The 20,636-nt window shown below is 42.6% G+C and overlaps 1 protein-coding gene across 1 annotated transcript in view; it reads left to right on the top strand.

The window, feature by feature from the left end:
- Dnah9 (dynein axonemal heavy chain 9) overlaps window positions 1-20,636 on the top strand; it is a 338,224-nt gene that overhangs the window by 76,539 nt on the left and 241,049 nt on the right. The window contains exons 19-24 of the mRNA XM_027427134.2: window positions 899-1,065; window positions 9,690-10,560; window positions 13,848-13,978; window positions 14,635-14,761; window positions 18,327-18,479; window positions 19,619-19,744. Coding sequence (XP_027282935.1) covers window positions 899-1,065; window positions 9,690-10,560; window positions 13,848-13,978; window positions 14,635-14,761; window positions 18,327-18,479; window positions 19,619-19,744 — 1,575 coding nt within the window. The remainder of the gene's footprint in view (window positions 1-898; window positions 1,066-9,689; window positions 10,561-13,847; window positions 13,979-14,634; window positions 14,762-18,326; window positions 18,480-19,618; window positions 19,745-20,636) is intronic.

The following is a 20,636-nucleotide window of genomic DNA, read 5'->3' as shown; positions in this document are numbered from 1 at the left end:
AATTGTAGTGGCAGAACTCATAGGGATAAAGATTTTATCCCAGATTTAAAGATAAGTCAACTTTTTTTGAAACTGGGTTTTGCTATGTAGCCTGGACTAGGTTTTATTTCCTCTTACAACTCTAAGCTCACACTCCATCACAGAAGGAAGTCAGGGAAGGAACTAAAGATTAAAAACTAGAGGCAGGAACTAAAGCATTGACCATGGAGGTGTGCTACTTACTGGCTTGTTCACTGACTTCATCAGCCGCTGCCTCCTTTTCCTTCTCCTCTCCCTCCCTCCTCCTCCACCTCCTCCTCCTTTATAGCATACAGTATCATTTGTCCAGGGTCAGCACAGCATACAGGGGACCATCCCATATCCATAATTAATAAAAAATGTCCCACAGACTTGCCTACAAGCCAGTGTGAATGAGGGCATCTTCTCAGTTGAGGTTCCCTCTTCCTAAACGATACTGACTTGTACCAAGTTGACAAAAATCCAACTAAGATATATCCCCTGCCTGATTCCCACTTTCTGACAAAAAGTTGAACCAAGAGTTTGGTTTTCGGGGGGAAACAAGTATATCTTGGTGATGTTAAGAAGGTTTGAGCGAGAAAACTGGGACTCAAGAAAATACCTAAGTACCCTCGAAGACCATAGAAAAGGCCAAGAGTTACCAGGTCAGAGGCTGAAGGGGCTAGGGTTGTTGCTGATTCAAAAACAGGTGACTATGGAGAGAGAAGACAACCAGAGAGGTAAGACGAGGAAGAGTGAGATGATGCACAGCTAAAAATGGCCCCAGTACATCCTAGGGTACCCCACTGCAAGGATGGAAGCAGGGAGATGGGGTGCAGTCTCTGGCTATAGGGGAGGGGAGAGCAGCACGGGTGTGAGCACTCCCAGGTCTTCTTTACAGGAACTTCCTGAGAAGTGGAAGAACATGAAGAAGATGGCCATTACTGCGAGGCAGCGGGTGGCCCCACTGCAGGCAAATGAAGTGGCCCTCCTCCGTCAGCGATGCACAGCATTTGATGCCCAGCAGCAGCAATTCCAGGAGAGGTTCCGCAGAGAAGCCCCCTTCAGGTGTGGACCAGGGTGATGATCTTGCTCTTGAGTCTCTGATTGGGCTCTTGCCCCAGACAAAGGCTTCTTACCAGTCTTCCCTCCATGTAGGTCCTTTGGTTACAGTGCAGCCCTAGGGTGGGCAGAGTCTTAGACTTGTCTGAATGCCAAATGCTAGATCACCATTCTCCCTTCAAGAAGGATTTAGAAGCCTGTTGTGCCCCTGGGTTAATGAGGGAAGTGTATGTGCCCATCAGGGAACTATGGTAAAATGGTTAGGATTTCTGAAGTTAGAATTCTGAATTCTCAGACTTCTTTGTGGTGACTTAAAAAGTGATTGCTAGAAAGTACGCAGACACATATCACATTACATGTCCCCACAACACACATTTTTAAAACTGGCTACTAGACTGTTTAAATAATGTTTGAAAGCATTTTAGTAGTTCAAGATTTTAGCAAAGGTTCATGTTCCAGGACATTTCTCTGTACTTGATAATCCTGTTGTACCTCTCTGTTGATAATCGTAAGTCTCACATAAAGAGATCAACCTCTGGAAAGATAGCACCACTCATGTGTGTGCTGTAGCATACTGCTGGATTCAGGTATATTAGGGCATCAGCTTCCCAAGCACCGCTTAGCATCCTGAACTCACCCAGAGGCAAAGCCATGGCTCAATATCTAGGGACTCCCCACCCCCAGGCCCTGTACTATGGTCTGTTTCCCAAGGCTGAGTTTCTTGCCGTGGCTGAAGACTAAGAAATCTCCAAATGGAAAAATCACACAAAAGGACTGAGAAATTTCTCCAGATTTGCTACTCATGTCTGTATCACATCAAGCTGTTTAATATCTTTGTGCTCCAGATAATTATAGTAGTCACCTCATAGGTTGTCGCTGGAATTATGAGATAATTGCTAAAAGTATTTACTGCTGCACCCATTGTGTTGGTGTTCAGCTTTCCTGGTGGGCCATGGTGCCAGTTTTTGCACTTAAAGTCTCATGTCTAGGCCTAATGTTTTGTTTTAATCAATTGTAGTTGACAGGCAATCATTGCACATATTCTGAGACACAGTATAATGCTTTGGCCCCTTTATACTCTGTATAAAGATCAATTTGGAATATTGAGCATATCCCTCATCACAAACATTTTCCATTGCTTTGTGATGAAAATATGTGACATCCTCTCTTCCAGCTGCTTTGAATCATATCATCCAGTCATATGCCATCATGCCTATAACCAGCCATCTATGTAAAGAACCCTCACAGGCTTCCGGGACTCCCAGTCATTCTGTCTCTGTACCCCTTCATCCTTCACCCTCAGTGAGGGCCTGCCCTCACCACTCAGTCATCTCATGTTTATTAAACAGCTGACACCTCCTAAGCAATGGCATTGCATCTACAAAACATGAGACACTAAGTGAATAAGAGAGAAGCTAGAACAGGAGTCTAAACTATTACAATATAAACATACAAAGCTTGTGGTTCTATAGCAGGGTGCTGTCATACAGTCACCAAGAGGAGCTTTGAAAGCCTGCACTGTCCAGCCTGTCCTGAAGACCCACTAAATTAGACCTTCAGGAGCAAGACCCATGCATCAGTATCAAGTAAAGCCCCCCTTCAATGATTACTGTGCATCCAAGTTTGAGAGCCCTTACCCTGAAGGACAATAACTAGTTTTCTTTGACACAGACATGCAGAGGCATAGAATTTCAAATGACTCTGTTACTTTAGGGGGCCATACTTTTCCCCCTAAAGAAATTGCTTGCTAAGAACATTTGTGGGACACGCTGGGGGACCATTCTTTCAGAGTTCAAGTAGTATCTTCCGGGTCCTCTTTCGGGTGTACAGTGGAAGTTCTAAGTTGAACTCAAATTAGGAGGAGGCCACACGGATGAGGGAAGTTGGTTTTCAAGAAGCTCAGAGTTCATCACAACCATGCCAGTGGCAGCTATAAATAAACCTTTGTGTCAACTATCTACTTCAAAATGTTCAAATGAATTCTGTAGGTACTTAGAGAAATATCTTCCAAGAGAGACTATTCAACAGGAACCAACCATGGTGTCCTTTTATAGGTCCATCAGAATCATGGTAGCCATGGCTCATATGTAGCATGAGTGTATTGGTCAGCTGGTGGGCATTTTTATTTTCTTTCTACATGATTGTTTTTCTGTCTTAATTCTCCTTCCTGGTGGCTGCCACAATGCTGTTACTCTTAGTCGGGCATTCTAGATTCACATCTGTTAATTTCATATGCAGATGAGGCTTCAGAGGAGAATTCTTCAAAAAGAACTCTCACAACAGTCTGAGAAAACAAGTGTTCCTGAAATTTTGATGTGTTTCTCTTCTGGAATTGTGGGGCCTTTGCTGAAGGGAACCTTAGCAGGCATTGATTCATGTGTTAATTTTTTTGTTCCTTACTTTGGTGTGTGCGCCTGTGTAAAATTTGTAGTCAAGTGTGCACTTGTTCCGTTACATTTTGATCATTTATAGAGCTCCAGACCCTGCTGCATTCTCTAACAATACAAGTTTCCATTCCCTGAAGCTGGCCATGCTCAGCCTTTGATGTTCTTGTCTCCGAGAAGGAAGAAGAAAATGAGTGTCTCATTAGGCCCTTGCCATCTGACAGGTGCAAAGTTGGACTTCCAAAATTTAGATTCCCTCTTCGTGCCCAAGTCAAATGTTCCTTCTTCCCTTAGTTCTTAACTCTAAGACAGCTCAGCATATTTCTTAGCTGAGTTCCCACTCTTCATAATAATTGACTAAACTGTCATATTCAAATTCAAGGACCCTCTACTGCTTTTTAAATCTGTGACATATTCTACTGAAAGGAATGTCCAACACTCTGTTATTCTCTTGTTCAGAGTTTGACCTTGAGCACCATTTGCTGACCTTAAAGAATGGTGCCATGATAAGTACTCTTCCTCCCTTCTTCAAGGCCAGGTTAATCCAAGGATTTTCATAGTCTACACAGTCTATCCTATGAGCTCCAACTTACAGAGAAGCTGTTATGGCTCTCAGCAGGCCACCAAATTTGTGAACAGCTGGCAAAAACCTACCTGAAGATGCCCTCCATTAAAAGCTGTGACAACAGCAACAGGAAAGAACAGGTTTTCCTAATGGCCTGATTCAGGAGCATGAGGGATAGGGAAATCATTGGTCCTGCTTGTAAAGTACCTGTTGTCACTTCCAAAGCTGGAGAAAAGAGACACATTGGTCATTCAGTTAGTACCAGGGACATAGTAATATCCTAACATAAAGATATGTCATTGGTTCAGCTTGCCTGACTTACCAGTTAGCCTGACTCATTTGTATGATTTAGAATTCTGTAGAGTAGATTGTTCTTGACCTTGGAGTTAGCTAAGAATTATATGGGCACTAAAATTTTTCAGAGATACATATCTCCTGACATAAGACACATTCATGGTACTGTCTTTAGCTGAAGCTGCTCACACATCTTGGGAAATGTGGCAATTAAGCCAATGGCAAACAAGTTCCATTTGAAATTAATAATCAAAGTGGAAAGCAAGGATGTTCTATAGAAAGTAAACATGGACCAAAAGGCACAATGGCTGAAAGTATAAGACATGGAGTGAATACAGCTGAGATGCAGGAGCTGGAACACGGAGGTAGACAGAGAGGTACAGGTGACTCCCTCACTGAGAAGTCGGCATAGAGAAGTACAGTCTTTCCAATGTGCAATAGGCTTCGTTCTGACCATATTTGATGTACCTGATGGACCCCAAACCACAGCTAGCAACACAGTAGGACACAGAAGGGCAGTTGTGTCTCTAATGATCACATGCCTGCTTTATGGTGCTTAATCTCTGGCATCATGATGGAGGATTGAACCACAAGCCTATTGCTAGCCCAAAAGGAAAATGAAATTCACATTCCAAATTACAATGCTACTGAATTAGTATTGCTTTTGTGCCACTATAGGATAAAAGACATACATTAAAGCATTGAATATTGAAAATTCGTCTGTGCCATAACTCCTGCTTTCTCATGGAGCAGGACAGACCAAAGACCAGATCTCAACTGAGAAGTTATAACAGCCATGAATCAAAATGGTAAGGCCTGAACTGAAGCAGTGGCCAAGACTGTGGATTTGAGAAACAGGAGAATCAACAGCAACTGAGGGAACAGAGTATGGGATGCTTTTCCATCTTTTAGCTTGGACTGATTGGTGGATACTGGTATGAAATGGGCTAGCATGGAGTTTGCAGGACTAGGGATCATGGTTCAGTGTGAGCACCTCGAATTTTGTGTGCTGGTAGGGTGTTGTGTGGGTGTATGTCATTCTTCATTCTCTATACAAATGTGGTGCTGCAGTCAGCATTCCCAGTGGCTAGCTTCCCAAGAGTCAGGAGAGGCTCTTCCTCCTCTCTCTCTCTCTCTCTCTCTCTCTCTCTCTCTCTCTCTCTCTCTCTCTCTGGGCTCATATTTGAGCAATGTATTTACATTACTTAATTGTAGTTTTATGCATGCAGTCATTCCTCCTTCGGTTTAAAATATTTGTTGCATCTTTATTTCAGTTTCAAAACCTGGTGTGCACTTCCCTTCTATGACTTTCTTGTCCTTAAGCTCTCTTCTTTCCCTGGTTTGGAAAAGTGCTTCATTGTTAGCACATATGTAAAGTTCATTAATATCTTAACAAGTTGCTATAAAGGAAGTTTTCAAGACAGAGTCTCGTATAGTACAGGCTGGACCTCAGGATCCTCCCATCTCAGCCTCCTGATCGGTGAGATTATAGGCAGGTGCCACCATGTCTATTTTATTCTAAATGTTTGAAAGTGCTACCTGCTCTCGTGTGTAGAGATTCCCTCCAAACTTACTCGAAATTGGTGTTCATGCATGATCAGATACAGGAAAATTTGTCTTCCACAAATTTAAACAATAAACACATAGTATCAGTAACACATTTGAGAAGCCATTGTCAATTTCTGGATGTTTACGTGATGAGGAAAAATAGCACAGGTTACTGCCTTCTGTGTGCTGTGAATACCCCTGACTTACACGTTGTTTGATAGCTTCTTCCTGAATTGTGCACTATGATGAATTAAATGGGATATAGGCTTTTTTAGTTTGTCTGAATTCAGAGATCTTGTTCTAACACCAAGTAGTCGATGTCACTTTCTAACTTTACTGTAGACTAGAGAGAAAGGAGAGTCAACAGACATCAGCAGTTCATCTCTGCAAGAAAAAAAGCAAGCAGAAGAATCCTATGTACCTTGGTGGTTTTTCTTGCTGAAACATTTATCACAAAGATAATTCTATTTCTTCCATTTAGTCCATTATCTACTGCCCATTATAGAGGAGGGAGGAAAAAGCAAGAGAAGAGGTTATTTCTGCTCCGAAAACCACCCAGTATTCTGTGGTGAAGGCTAACCTGACCTATGCATGGTGTTCAGTCACGTGTGTTGGTGGCCACAGCCCACAAGCCAAAATTGATTCAGAAGGAGCAGGTGGACGGCAAACAGAACATGCACCCAAGCTAACCTGGCACTAATGCAATGGTGTGAGTGACTATTACTGCATTGCATGGTGGTGTGGAGTAAAGAGCAAGCAGTTCAGGTGAATGGCTTTAATTAGGATTTCTTTCCATTGGTTATGGCAGATATTTTTAGAGACAACTGAAAGAAGGAACAGTTCATAAAAGGGAGTTCACATGTCATTCTCTTCCTCCCTTACAGCCTTCCAATCCTGTCAGGAAACACTCATACACAGTAAAAAAGATGTAAATAGCTAGCTCTCTAGTCTCTTGTATCTATTCATCATTCCCTTGAGACTGTGAGGCCCTGTCCAGAGTTTGGAAGAATGTCTTCATCTCCATTAAGTCATAGGACCCTAAATATCTACCTCTCTAAACACATAGAAACCAAAAATCCTGAGCCTGGGGATGGAGATGAAAGGTAACTGGTGATGGAAGAAAGAAAAGCAGAGGCCCTTTGAAACTTGAGTCATTCATGCCCTTGACTATGAGACTGCCTTGTGAGCTCCCTTACACAAGAGTCTCTTCTCTTCAGATAGGACCATGCCCTGAAGCATGTCTTGTGGGGTGGAAGCATAAAGTGTTAATACTCAAGGGTCAGGAGCCATTTTCAACAGGGTGTGTGCTTTCAGCACTCAACAGAAAGGGTGAAGAGAACAGAACTACTAAAGTCAAACCTATGTTGCGCTGGAACAATGGAGACTGGTCATCCATGGCTGAAGAATCAGCTGTGATTAAGAAGAGGCCTGCATCATTGAAGTGAAATCCTCTGGGAAGTGTTTCCTCAGGGTCAGCACACTGAAGCTGTGGTCCAAGATTTCACCTCACACTGGCAGCTGAACTTGGTAGTATACGGTCACAAGCACAGTACTGGTTTTAAAGGCATGAAGGGGTCATAGAAAGCAACGGAGGCTTGCCACTATGGGAGAACAGGAGACGCCAATGGTGAAGGTACAGCTTCAATGGCAGTTGGCAGCCTAGTTGCAACAGAAGACCTCTGTTGCATGATAAACCTGTTTTGAGTTGTGGTGTGGCTCAGCTCTGGTACACGTCTTTGATATGGTAGTTTTCTGCTTGAATGTTGTGGACAGGATTGGGTGGAGTCAACCAGAAAGAAGTGGAGCAAGCAAACAGTTAACAGGAAATAAACATAGAGAATAAGGGGTAGTCTGGAGAATGGGTAGTGAGGCACACAGGAAGTAGAAGGGAGGAACACTGAGTCTGAAGAGATTTGTTTGAGATAGTAGGAGGGAGGAGATAGATCATCTAGGTGCTCTCTCTGTCTCTCTGAACTAGCAGGCTTTCCCCCTAGTATCTGGCTCCTGAGTCTATTGATAAAATCAAATGATTGGGATTTTGTTAAAAACAACAGGCCTCAGCATTCTGGAGATGCTAGTACCAGGGGACAATCACCAAAAACAGCATCAGCAGTGGAGTAGAGTCAGCCACAGCCTAGAAGACAAGTTGTATATGCTGCAGAGGCCAAAGCCAGAGAAATGATCCAACTTTTTAGAGGAGCCCAAAAGATTGTAATGGATCACAGACATTGGATACCAAGTTGCTTGCAATTACAGTTGATTTTGCTTTGCTTTGATTGTCACTTCCCTCTTGAAGTAAGAAAATAGTTAATTTATTTTTTTTTATTTCAGGGGAGCCCACAGTTGAGAGACTTTGAACTTTTTAAAAGATTTTAGGGTTTTATAGAGACTCTTTAAAACAGATTTGGTTTTGGTTTTGGTTTTGGTTTTGTTTCAGTTTTTTGACACAGGGTTTCTCTGTGTAGCCCTAGCTTCCTGAAACTCCCTTTGTAGACCAGGCTAGCCACGAACTCTCAGAGATCTGCCGCCCTCTGCCTCCTGAGTGCTGAGCCACTACCACTCAGCAAGACTGGATATTATTAAAGAGACAACTATTAAAGTATTTAAATTTGTAAGGTTGTGGGACTTCTTAAGTCCTTAAAATGTGATGTCTTTAATAATTAAAATTTGATTTCCACAGTTTCCCCTCCTCTCATCCTGTTCCCTCCCATTGCCTCCCATCTACCACCATCCCATCCATTTTGTCTTTCTTCGGAAAGAGGCAGACCTCCCTGTGGTGTCTTTATTAATGTGTGATCTTGGAGATAAACAACAAAAGAAAGATGTGGCTTAACAATGATGTGTTTATGTGTCAATTTGACAACAGTTCAGTTGTGCTGTCTACGTTATGTCAACTTGACATAAGTTATCATCATCAGAAAGAAGGGACCCTCTACTGAGACATTGTCCCAGAAGATCAGGCTGTAGACAAGCCTGTAGAGTATTTTCTTAATTAATAATTGATGAGAGAGGTTCCAGGCCATTGTAAGTGGTGCTATCCCTGGGTTCTTGCTACTGGGTTCTACTCGAAAGCTGGCTTAGAAACCCAGGAGGAGCAAGTCAGTAAGCAAAATCCATGGCCTCTGCATCAGCTCCTGACTCCAGCTTCTGACCCTGCTTGAGTTCCAGTCTGGCTTTCCTCAGTGATGGACTATGATGTGGAAGTGTAAGTCAAATAAACTGTTTCCTCCCCAACTTGATTTTAGTCATGATGTTTCATTATAACAATAGTAAGCCTAACTTGGACACTGATTTAAGGGACCTGGGAGATGCTTGTGCATAGGAAACTTTCAGCTTCCAGAAAGTGCTAACATTCAGCCAAAGCTGTGAGCAATGACCTCACAAGAGACAAAGGCAGAACAGTCTAATGGGAGCCTGGATAAGAGCCTGATGGATATGTTTGGGGAAATACAAAATGGCAGGTGTATGGATTTCACCAATCCTTCTTGGATTTGGTGAAAGGTCTAAGCACAACATTGCTCTTTTATAATTGCTGTGTCTTTTGAGACAGGGTCTCTCTGTGGAGCCCATACTGACCTCAAGCTCAAGATCTTCCTGCCTCAGTCTTCCAAGTTTGAGGATTAGAGTCATGTACCGCCACACCCTGCATCTTCTCTGATGTTCTTGAATAGATCTTCCTTCTAGCGGTAACACCACCCATTCATCCCAGGATGAGAAGCTGTGTTAGGAGCCTTTCCTCTTCCTTGGGATACTAAACATGTCAACAGATGCTACCATAGTGTTCTAGGCATTGAGTCCTGTGTGCCATGCTTACCAAGGGAATATGTTGTACTTTCTAGGTTTGATAGTGTCGATCCACATCAAATGCTGGATGTCTGGCACACGGAGATCCAGCACATGGAATCCACCATGGCTACCATCTCCAAGTCAGCTGATTTGTTTGAGGTCAGTGTTCCTGACTATAAGCAGCTGAAGCAGTGCAGGAAGGAGGCCTGCCAGCTAAAGGAACTCTGGGACACCATTGCAATGGTGACCTCTAGTATCCATGCCTGGGAGACCACCAGCTGGAGGAACATCAGTGTGGAAGCTATGGACTTGGAGTGTAAGCAGTTCACCCGGCACATCCGGAACCTCGATAAGGAGCTCAGAGCCTGGGATGCATTCACAGGCCTGGAAAGTACTGTGTTGAATACTCTGACCTCCCTGAGGGCCGTGGCCGAGCTGCAGAATCCTGCCATCCGGGATCGTCACTGGAGGCAGCTGATGCAGGCCACTGGCGTGAGTTTCACCATGGATCAGGACACCTCTCTAGCTCACCTCCTGCAGCTCCATCTTCACCGCTTCGAGGATGAGGTCCGGGGCATTGTGGACAGAGCAGTGAAAGAGATGGGTATGGAGAAGACCTTAAATGAACTGCAGACCACCTGGGCCAACATGGAATTCCAGTATGAGCCCCACACACGGACTCAAGTACCCTTGCTGCAGTCAGACGAGGACCTCATCGAGGTTCTGGAGGACAATCAAGTGCAACTTCAGAACCTGATGATATCCAAGTACGTTGCTTTCTTCCTGGAAGACATATCAAGTTGGCAGAAGAAGCTGTCCACAGCTGACTCAGTCATCTCTATTTGGTTTGAGGTGCAGCGTGCCTGGTCTCACCTGGAGAGCATATTCATCGGCTCTGAAGACATCCGGTCTCAGCTACCACAGGTACACACTCAGGGAATGCTACGCTACCTAGTCTCTGGTCCAGGCAAAGGGAAGACCATCCCATCCCTGAAGTGTTGAGGTTCCTTCCTCTGAACCTCAAGGTACCTGTTACATACACTGACTACCACCCCAAAAATGCTAACATGGTTTGCAACCAGTTTGCCTTTACACAAGGAGAAAGAAAGGAGTGATTTACTCTTTTTTTTTTTTCAAGTATGTGTGAGAAAAGAGATAGACGATTCCAGCTGCTGTGGCTTGGGGATGGCTCCTTAAGGGCCACATCGTAGGTCTTATATCACATACTCAAAGAAACTGAGTCTTGTTGCCAGGCAAGTTCAACTTTATTCTCCCCAGGCAGTGAGCCATGCTGCAAACCTTTAATCAGTATTAGCATGTCAGATACCAGTTCTCTGCTAAAGATTAACAGCAGATTTCCCTGTAATATGTGCTCCCATTATCACCTTCCCCCATGCTTGTCCCTTCTCACAAGCCCTAATTAATGTCATTAACCAACCCCTATCTCAGTGGACTCTAATTCCTTCTCTTTTTGCCCTAGACTTCTTCTGTACCCATTAAGTACAGCCAGTTCTTTGCTGACAAATTAGTTTGATTATGAAATGTCACCAGTTGTCCAGGCCTTGTTATAAACTCAAAGCACATGCCACTACACACTGTAGCTCTCCAGCACATCCTGCAGAAGCATGCAACAGCAATAAGGTGGCTTAACGATTGACTTTCACAACAGAAACTAACAGGGAATGGTTCTGTATGGCAGTTGCAATGAAGCCAGCACCAGACTTTATTTATCCTAAACACCAGCAATTGAAGAAGAATAGGCTTAATTAGAAGGGGTGAGGACATAGGTGGAGTCTCTGAGAAAGACTTTAAGGGGATATTTGAGAACCTCTTATGAAAAACATGAAAGAAACTAGTCTCTGGCTAGTGCTGCAGGTTTGTGCACACAGCGTGTAAATGCCTGCATTTCCTCCCTACTGAAAACATAACAGAAAAAGAGTTCAGTCTCATTATAGCCTAACTAGTAACTGTTTTCATCCATTATGACTATTTCCCAACTTTTGTGCTTGTATACACTTAGTTTTTACATAATTGCTTCCAGAGTAATTACAGTTTTTTTGATTGGCTCTTTTCATTTGAACATTCATGCCAGGTATGAATATACTTCTGTCACCTTGATGCCATTTCATTTTCAGTCAAAACAAAACACCTCATAAGAGGTGATTATAAAGTATTTTACCCGTGGCTCTTGTCTTTTGATCATCTTGGGTGATAGGTGTGGGTTACAGAGGGTAGGGCAGCAGGTCTAAGCTTTGTTCCTAATTCTCCCATGTTTGGGAAGTTATTTACTTAACGTCTTCATGCCTTGATTTCCTCATATGTAAATTAGGACAGGCACTAGCACCTACTTTGGAAAGTCCACTAAAACAATGCACATAGTATATAACATTATGATTACTGTTTTTAATAATAGCATATGTTCTCAGAAGGTGCCACATTTAGGCTAAAATCCTGTGTATATATTAGTTATTTTTTTTTATCATTTTAGTAGCACAATGAGAATGATGGCATTAAATAAATTTGACAGCATAGTAGTACATTTGAGAAAAAAACTTTATTTATACAAATATTTTCATAGATCTAGAAAAAAAGCATTCTACTGCCTACTTGACTTAGGAATCATTTATTAGATATTTGGAGTAAGAGTGAAGAGTCCCTGAGACTTCATTAGGGGTCTAGAGGGTCAACACTACCTTAGTGACCATGTGTGTTTTTTAGCTTTTTAGCTTTTGCTCTTGCACGAGCACACATGAGCTTCTGTGATGCTTTCATGGCCTGTGAGCCCAAAGTCATTCAGATGCAGAAGTAGATGTGGGAATGCTGATGAAACTGTTAAGTTACACTTTACAGCAGCTTGAAGGTTGAAAGGAAAGCAAAAGGATGCTACTCATGTTTTTATTGTAGTAGTTTGGGTTTTTTTAAAAATATTTTTAGATTAAAAACATGGTATTATGCTATATTGATAGGTTTGTTTTTATTACGTTTTTATTTTTATTTTGAAGCCTCAGAGCAAACCCTCTGTTCCTCTCACCCCTCTGTTTCACAATAATCCCAGAACTGTGGGTGGAGGATTTGTACTGATGATGTATCTACCAGGCCTGGGCTCTGCAAATTTGCATTGATCAGTTGTGACTTTCTATAATGGTCTCCATCTGTTGCAAAGAAAAGTTTCCTTGATGAGAGGTGAGAACTACACTTACTAGTGGTCTAAAGATTCAGAATATAGTAATTATGTTGGTTTATCTTGGTTTAGTAAAGTCGTGATTATAGGTTTTCCTCTTAGATTCATGACTTTACTAGCCCTGGGTAGTTAACTAGGTTTCTAGTACCATACATGGTTTCCTTCTTGTTCAATGGGTCTTAATTCCAATTAAGGAGATATTGGTTACTGCCAAGGTATTCTTGCCCCTATTGCATCCTTAGGGCTGTGGTACCATGCTTTTGCTGTTGTGGCTCATAGGTTCCATAGCTGGGTATGATTGTTGATTTCTTCCCTCCTTTGGGAACTTATGTGGCACCTTCTGATACCATGAAGACTAGTCCTCAAGGAGCAAACTTTCATGTCAGATTCCCTTAAGTGCCCTGTATCTGAAGTTCATGGTATATTTAGCAATGAGGACTTACTTATCTTCTACCTCTGGCGGGGGATGGGGCAAGCTAGGGCATCAGCAATGGCTGTAATGTTTGGGGAGTTTCTTGGATAATCCTGACCAACTCAAAAGAGGACTTCTCATGCCTAGTACTGGAGGTTTTGTTAGATAGCTATAGCTCCTGGGTAGAGCATTGCCAGCTCACATGGGAAAATTTCATTTAAACTATAGATGCAAATTCACACAGAGACTTATATGTATTATAGGTATTTGTGGGTGAAGAGTTAAATTACAGTTCCTTACGACTCTTTGGGATATCCTTACTGACCTTTTACCCTCCTTCTGTATTTATGTTTTTTCTTCCTTCTTAATTAAAGTCTCCTGTATTTTCTACATGAATTAAATAATTTAAAATTTTCTTTTAAAATACTTTAGCTTCTAATGCAGAAAATATTGTTTAACAGATCACCTGCATAAACAAAAGACAAAGGATTCAAAGATGAGTATGTCCAAATGCTGCTCTTTCTCACCCAAGTCTCTTCTTGGGGTTGGGCTGGTTTCTGCCTTCAAACAACTGCAAGGGCCAAACTGAGACACATATTGATTATGCTTCATTTGTAGGACTCTAAGAGATTTGAAGGCATTGACTCTGACTTCAGAAAACTGGCCTATGATGCTCAGAAAACCCCCAATGTGGTGGAAGCCACAAATAAGCCAGGTCTCTATGACAAGCTGGAGGATCTTCAGAGCAGGTGGGTGGGCTTGCCGCCCCTGCTGTGGGAGGATGCAAACTTTCCTTCCCTGTCTCTGACCCTAATTAACTGCCTACCAATAAGAGCATGCTTGGCCCTTGCTTTCCCTACAGGATTGGGTAATACAGGGCATGGTATCATTAGGAGTTTTGATACAGATGTGAACAGATATGTCCATTTGTAAATATCCCTAGGTATTCATTGTTCTTAAATCTGAAAATGTCCTACATATTATAAATATAGTCATCCTTCAGGTTCCACTCAAAATTACTCCAAGACAACCTGCAGATATAATCTGCAGCTGCAAATTCCTTATGCAGAATGTTATTGAATATCAGCCTGTATAAGCCTCCCGTGGGTTGTACATCCCTCTAGCTTATCTACAATACCTAACTCACAACAAATGCTTTGTAAATTGTTGTGTTGTATTATTTAGGGATTAATGACCAAACATATTTGTGTATGTGTTCAAAACATGTAAAATGTTTCCCAAATATTTTCAATCTATAGGTGGTGGGAGCCTCAGATGAGGAATTCACAGACACTGAGGGCTGGCTGTGTTTGTATTTAGTGTGTGTGTGTGTGTGTGTGTGTAGCTTGGGGCCAAGTTATGCTAGCTACACTAAACCAGGAGAACATGTGTTCTGTGCCCTCAGGTTGTGCCTGTGTGAGAAAGCCCTAGCAGAGTACCTAGACACCAAGAGGCTTGCCTTTCCTCGGTTTTACTTCCTGTCCTCCTCTGACCTGCTAGACATCCTTTCCAACGGCACAGCCCCACAACAGGTAAGCTGGGTACCAGCTTTAAAACCATCCAAAGGGCTTGGGAAAATCCAGCAGGAGCCCACTCTCAGGAAGGAGACAAATATTTCAGAGTCACGTTGCCTTAGGCATCTTTGCTCCCTACAGCTTTCTACACACACACACACACACACACACACACACACAAACACACACACACACACACATATGTGCGCGCACGCACGCACGTATGCACACACATGCACACACGCACACACGCACATACCACCACATCCTTCTCCAGCAGCTGAAACAAAAGTGGAGTGGCAAAGGAGCATGAAGTTAAGCCTCTACCAGGAATGCCTTTGATCTGGTTCTGAAAAGACATCTAGTCAAGTGTGGTCAACAGTGACAGCTATACAAAGAAGCATGATATCTGTCACTGGCAGGATGGCACCCATGGAGCTGGAGGATCTGATGTGAAATAAGATAAACCAGTCACAGAAAGACAAATGTCACAGTGGCAGCTGAAGTTGATCTCACAGAAGTAGATAGAAGGGCACTGGTTACCAGATGGGTGGAAGGGGTGGCTAGTGCATGATGGGTACTGGATGTGGCATGATTGGATAACTTGTAAAATTTTATAACACACTAAGATAACTATAGGATACAACAGTTTTTATATTTCAAGAAAGCTAATAGAATTTCAATAATGCCAATATAAGTGAGAGCCAATTGTTTGATATGATAGATGAACCAATCACCCTGACCTGATCATATTTGTTATATAGATGTCTTGAAGGGTCACACCAGACCCATAAATCTGTACAATTATTAGGTACATATGTGTCAATTACAAATAAAAATGATGGCAATAGTTTCCACAAGATAGATATATATATATATATATATATATATATATATATATATATATAGTGAGGAATTCCAGATTTGGAATTTTCTCCTTTAATTTTCATCACTTGATGGCCAGATAGGCTATTACTTCTTCATAAGTTTTTGTCTGTAAAAGTGGGGTCTGCTACAGTACATGGTTTTTAGAGTGTTTGAGTCACTAGGTAAAGCTCCTTTGCTATTTGCATCAATAGGCACTGATCCTCCAGCTTGAAGTAACAGAACCTGTGGAAGGTCTGATACAAGCACAGGCCCTCTCTCTCCCCCCAGAACACCTGCTTTCCTGCGTCTACATGGTTCTCATGCTTTGCCTTTTGAAGGCTTTCCCAAGTGAGACCACACTATGAGAGCCAATGCCATGAGCCATGCAATCTGTATCTCCTCCTAAATGCTGGGGTGCTCCCTCTACTCACATGTTGGGATGAGTTCGGGGATCTTTGACTTTCTTCATACTGAAGACATGCAACCCAGACACTGGCCTGCCAATCACTTTGCTGAATTCCTTTCTTCCCTTCTGTATGACTTTGTCATTCGTTTAAAGTATGGAGAGGTTTAGTTGTTTTTCACTTTTTCTGATTTAGGCTGGTTTTTTTTCAATCATCTACACTGTTTATTTTATTTTATTTAGTTGTAGAACACCGATTTGATTCCAAGAGCCAAACCATGTCAAAAGATGTCTCTCTGACAAGTGTCTCTTCTTCCCACCATCATTGTCTGCTCTCCCTCCTCCTGATAGGTAGCCAGTATCACTGCTCCTTATTTATCTTTCCTGTGTTCATCTTTGCACAAATAGGCAGGCACACATTTGTATCCAGTCAGATTATGTCCCCTTCTTTTGCTCACAAAAGGTAGCAGGCTGAAATACCTGTTTGAACTTTGTCTTCATGGGGGCAGTAGAGTCTTCTGTGTAATTCAAGCTGACCTTAATCTTGTGATCCCCTGCCTCTGCCTACTGAATTTGCAGGCATGTGGTACTAGTTTTATGCCTTTTTTTTTTTTTTTTGGTTTTTCGAGACAGGGTTTCTGTGTTGCTTTGGAGCCTATCCTGGCAGCCGCTCTGGAGACCAGGCTGGCCTCGCACTCACAGAGATCCACCTGCCCCTGCCTTCCCAGTGCTGGGATTAAAGGTGTGCGTCTGGCTTTACTTAGTTTTGTATCTTAGAAATCATTCCATATTAATCTGAGCTCTTTCTCCATCTCAACATTTGCCTCATACTCCATGCTGATATATCATAGTCTGGCCATTAGATGACTATTATTTGCCAATCTAATGAAGTGGCATTAGGTAACCTTGTGTTTTGGAGACCTGTCTTCTAGATCTAGAAATATTCCTAGAGAAGTCTGGCTGCAAGAGTAAACACAAAGAAGCCTTGTTAGCACTACAATGCTTCGCTGCACAGGAACTGTCCCCTTTGGCATCACCACCAGCCATGGATGAGAGCTCCTCAACAGAGCCAAAAGGCAGCTCCAGCAGGTCTTGCTCTGCTTGTTAAGAGGAATTGAATGACATTGCCTTTGCATTTGTGGTCCTTCTGTTTTCATCCTGTAGACTGAATTATTTCCCAAGTAGTCTAGGCACAGTGGAGTTGAACTACATATTGTGTCAGCATTGTGCTACATATCATAACAGCATTGTACTTATTCTCTGTGTGGAAGGGGTCAGATCACCTCCATTCTCTCTGTGCCTTCAGTACCCATGGTACTCATTCGTAAGTATTTCTTTTGATTGATTTCTCATTTGGTTCTAGTAAATCTTTAAGTAATCCACCCCTCCCATTCCCTAGAGAATGAAGCACAGTAGAGGCATTTCCTAACCCCTCCTCTGTGTGAGTGACTGAATGGGTTTAGGAATCATCATGACAGTAATTTCTTTTTATCTCTGTGTCTGCAGAAATCAAAATTTATACCAAGAATGCTTAAAATATGTCTTTGTTTGTGTATTTGCTTTATATTGTTATATTTCTGACACCTGAGGTTTTCCCCTGTCTGGAAACCATGGCTGCTATCATCTTGACAGTTTTCTCCCACTTTGTTTTGTAGAGAATTTCTATTCCATTGATCTACCCTGCCCCTGTTAGGTTCATCACCCATCAGTAAACTGAGGTCTATTGCCTATAGCTATAGGCAGCCTCTTCTCTTTGAGTATAGACTTAGCTCTTGGTCCATTTCCTTGGCATTCTTCAGAACTTCTTCACTGTATTTTTTCGTGTCAGTTGAACCCTTGAGTGCTGTTAATACTGTTGTAAATTGATTTGGAGTTGGCTCCCTTTGTTTCTATACCAACCAGTCTTTTACCTTGTGTTTACAGAGGTTTACACAGGTTTACAGAGCCTGTGTTTCTTTTGTTTAAATGAAAGCAAAACCAAGCAATAATTTCTCTTTAAAACCTAAAACATATCAGTGATTTTATTTGCACTCATTCCTCTTTGCTCCTGATTGGTTTCAGGAGAGGACACTGTCTCCAATGATGGAATAACAATGGTGGCACCATTCTCACTTTTTTTTATTCCATTGGTCATGTCTGTCCAGTTCACATGGTTCTAGTCTTCATAACTCCATGATGACTGTAACCTTCCTTTGCAGTTGTGGCATTCACACTCCTATCTTATGCAAGACTTGTTACCTGGCAGTCCATAGATGACTATGATATGCTTCCTGTGCGTCCTCTTAAGTCCTTCGCCATGGTTTCCTTTCTCAGGTCCAACGTCACCTTTCCAAGCTCTTTGACAATATGGCCAAAATGCAGTTCCAGTTAGATGCCTGTAAGAACCCAACCAAGACAAGTCTTGGCATGTACAGCAAAGAAGAAGAATATGTGGCCTTCAGTGAGCCCTGTGACTGCAGTGGGCAGGTGAGTGAAAGCCTTTTCCCCTCCTCACACCTCACCCATCCCTTTCCATTTAAACCAAATTCAGTGAAAAACCATTCCCTTCAGGCCAGCAGCTTTCCTTGACTGGGGTCCACATTGGAGCTGCCTCTGGTGCCTTCCTCTCTCTGAGAAAAACATATATCAACCCTGATATTTCCTCATTCAGTAGAGACCAGTGCAGAGAGAAATAAAATGCAAAGAGTCACTGTAGTCAGCTGTGAGGGGATTGTAAGATGATTGGCAGCACGAAAAATATTAAGATGACAACCCCTGGAGCACAACATGGGGGAATAGGGAACTCAGACACCTTCCTCATGAAGAAATGTCCTTTTCTGAGATGTCTTCTCTCTTTGCAAATATATCCCAGAGTCCTTTCCTCACATAGTTCTTTTCCTCAGAGAGCTCACTACCTACCACTACTCTAGGAAGTCCTACTTCCCCTCCAGACCTTGCACATCCAACTGCAGGTCCATGAATCATAGGACAGTCCTTGCCTCACACCCCACCCCGTCCTTCAGCACCACTGAAGTAAAGTCCTGCCCTGCTCACTATTCACAGCAACACAGTCGAGCATTGGCCCCCAGACTTGTTTCCCATGCAGAATAATGCCTGAACAAGATGGTGTTTCAGAAATGTCTACCTTTCCACATGTGCTTGGAGAGAATTTCTCTTATCAGAAAATAGTTCTCTTGTTACAGTGGGGGTGGCTGACAACCTTGAGTTTGCAATTCATAATATTCTCTTTTAATAGACCAAGACCAGAAAGCATTCAACCGAGAAACTCAAACCCAGCTAGCAACTCCATGCTGTGTAGACAAGAGAATCAACTTGATTAAATCTGCCTCAATCCAGATTTGTGGTTCTTTGTATGAGCTCTAATTAGCATCTACCACCCCTTCACCTGTTGTCATTTTTTTCTGTGTTCCATTAGCACACTAGCCTAGCTCCCACTCATCACTTCTCGGACTAGAAATGCAAAAATGTCTGCCCTTGCCTTCTGGCATTTGGTTTGTATACAATGCTGGAGCTATATTGTCTTTCTCACCTAGGCTGGGTGAAAGAAAAGAGTATCACTCAAATTTTCTCAGCCTGTGGCATCTAACTCAGAGAACTTCTTCCAGGTGGAAATATGGTTGAATCATGTGCTTCATCATATGAAAGCCACCGTAAGGCATGAGATGACAGAAGGAGTAACTGCCTACGAGGAAAAGCCCAGGGAACAGTGGCTGTTTGATTACCCAGCTCAGGTATTTTTCCAATTGTACCATCTTGGGGCTCTGTCCTCACCTATGTTTCTTCTCCAACACACTTGTGGGCCTTCTATGGTTGAAGAACCTCAAGCTAACTGCCCCTGTGCATCCCAATAGGAAGGGCTTGAATCCTAGACCATTGTAAGGGCCAAAAGACTGAGCAGAAGCATTGGCAGCCATGGCGGAATTTAGTCATTGCTTTAGAACATTTGGGTTATGGATCTGTATCATTGACTGTAGGAAGAAGATCAAACCATTAAAGTCTTGGAGTCTGCTTACATTGTATGTGCCAGCTCTTTGCTGACTCTGAGAGAAGCCCAATAGAAGACAAGATAAGGCAACCTGCCCTGCTGGAGTTCACAGGCTCCTGTAGAACCCAGTCCCTTGTAAATGTGGTTAATGTGAGCACAGGGGAGGCTCAGGGATCCCTGGGCATATATAACTTTCTTGTGAGGTCTGAGACTGTGTTCTTGAGGATATACTTAAGCCAAGATTTGAAGTAGAAGTTAGAGAGCTAAATCATGGAGGGAAATAGCACCCCATATGGGAAAAGCATAAGCAAGTGTTCAGAAGCAAAAGTGAGCACAAAGTACCTGAGGAATGGAGAAGAGCTAGATTTGGCTGAAGTAAGGCTAAGAGGGGAGGGAGCAGGAAGCAGCTGATAGACTCCATTTGGAAGCCAGTTCTTATGGACCTCATTAGGGAGACTGTCTTGATCCCAAATTTTAACTGAATTTTGCCCATGTTTCTCAATTACAAAGACAAATGAAGACTTTTAATGACTCTGGCTGTGGTACACAACTCTTTCTGCCCTCAAGGAATAGGGTAGCACTAGTGCTGGTTATCTGAGGCTTGCAAACAAGTAGTTGTAACTGAAGTCATAGGATTA

Source organism: Cricetulus griseus, chromosome 7, assembly GCF_003668045.3.
Source record: "Cricetulus griseus strain 17A/GY chromosome 7, alternate assembly CriGri-PICRH-1.0, whole genome shotgun sequence".
Classification (NCBI taxonomy): Eukaryota; Metazoa; Chordata; class Mammalia; order Rodentia; family Cricetidae; genus Cricetulus; species Cricetulus griseus.
This window is presented reverse-complemented; position numbering and strand designations above follow the sequence as displayed.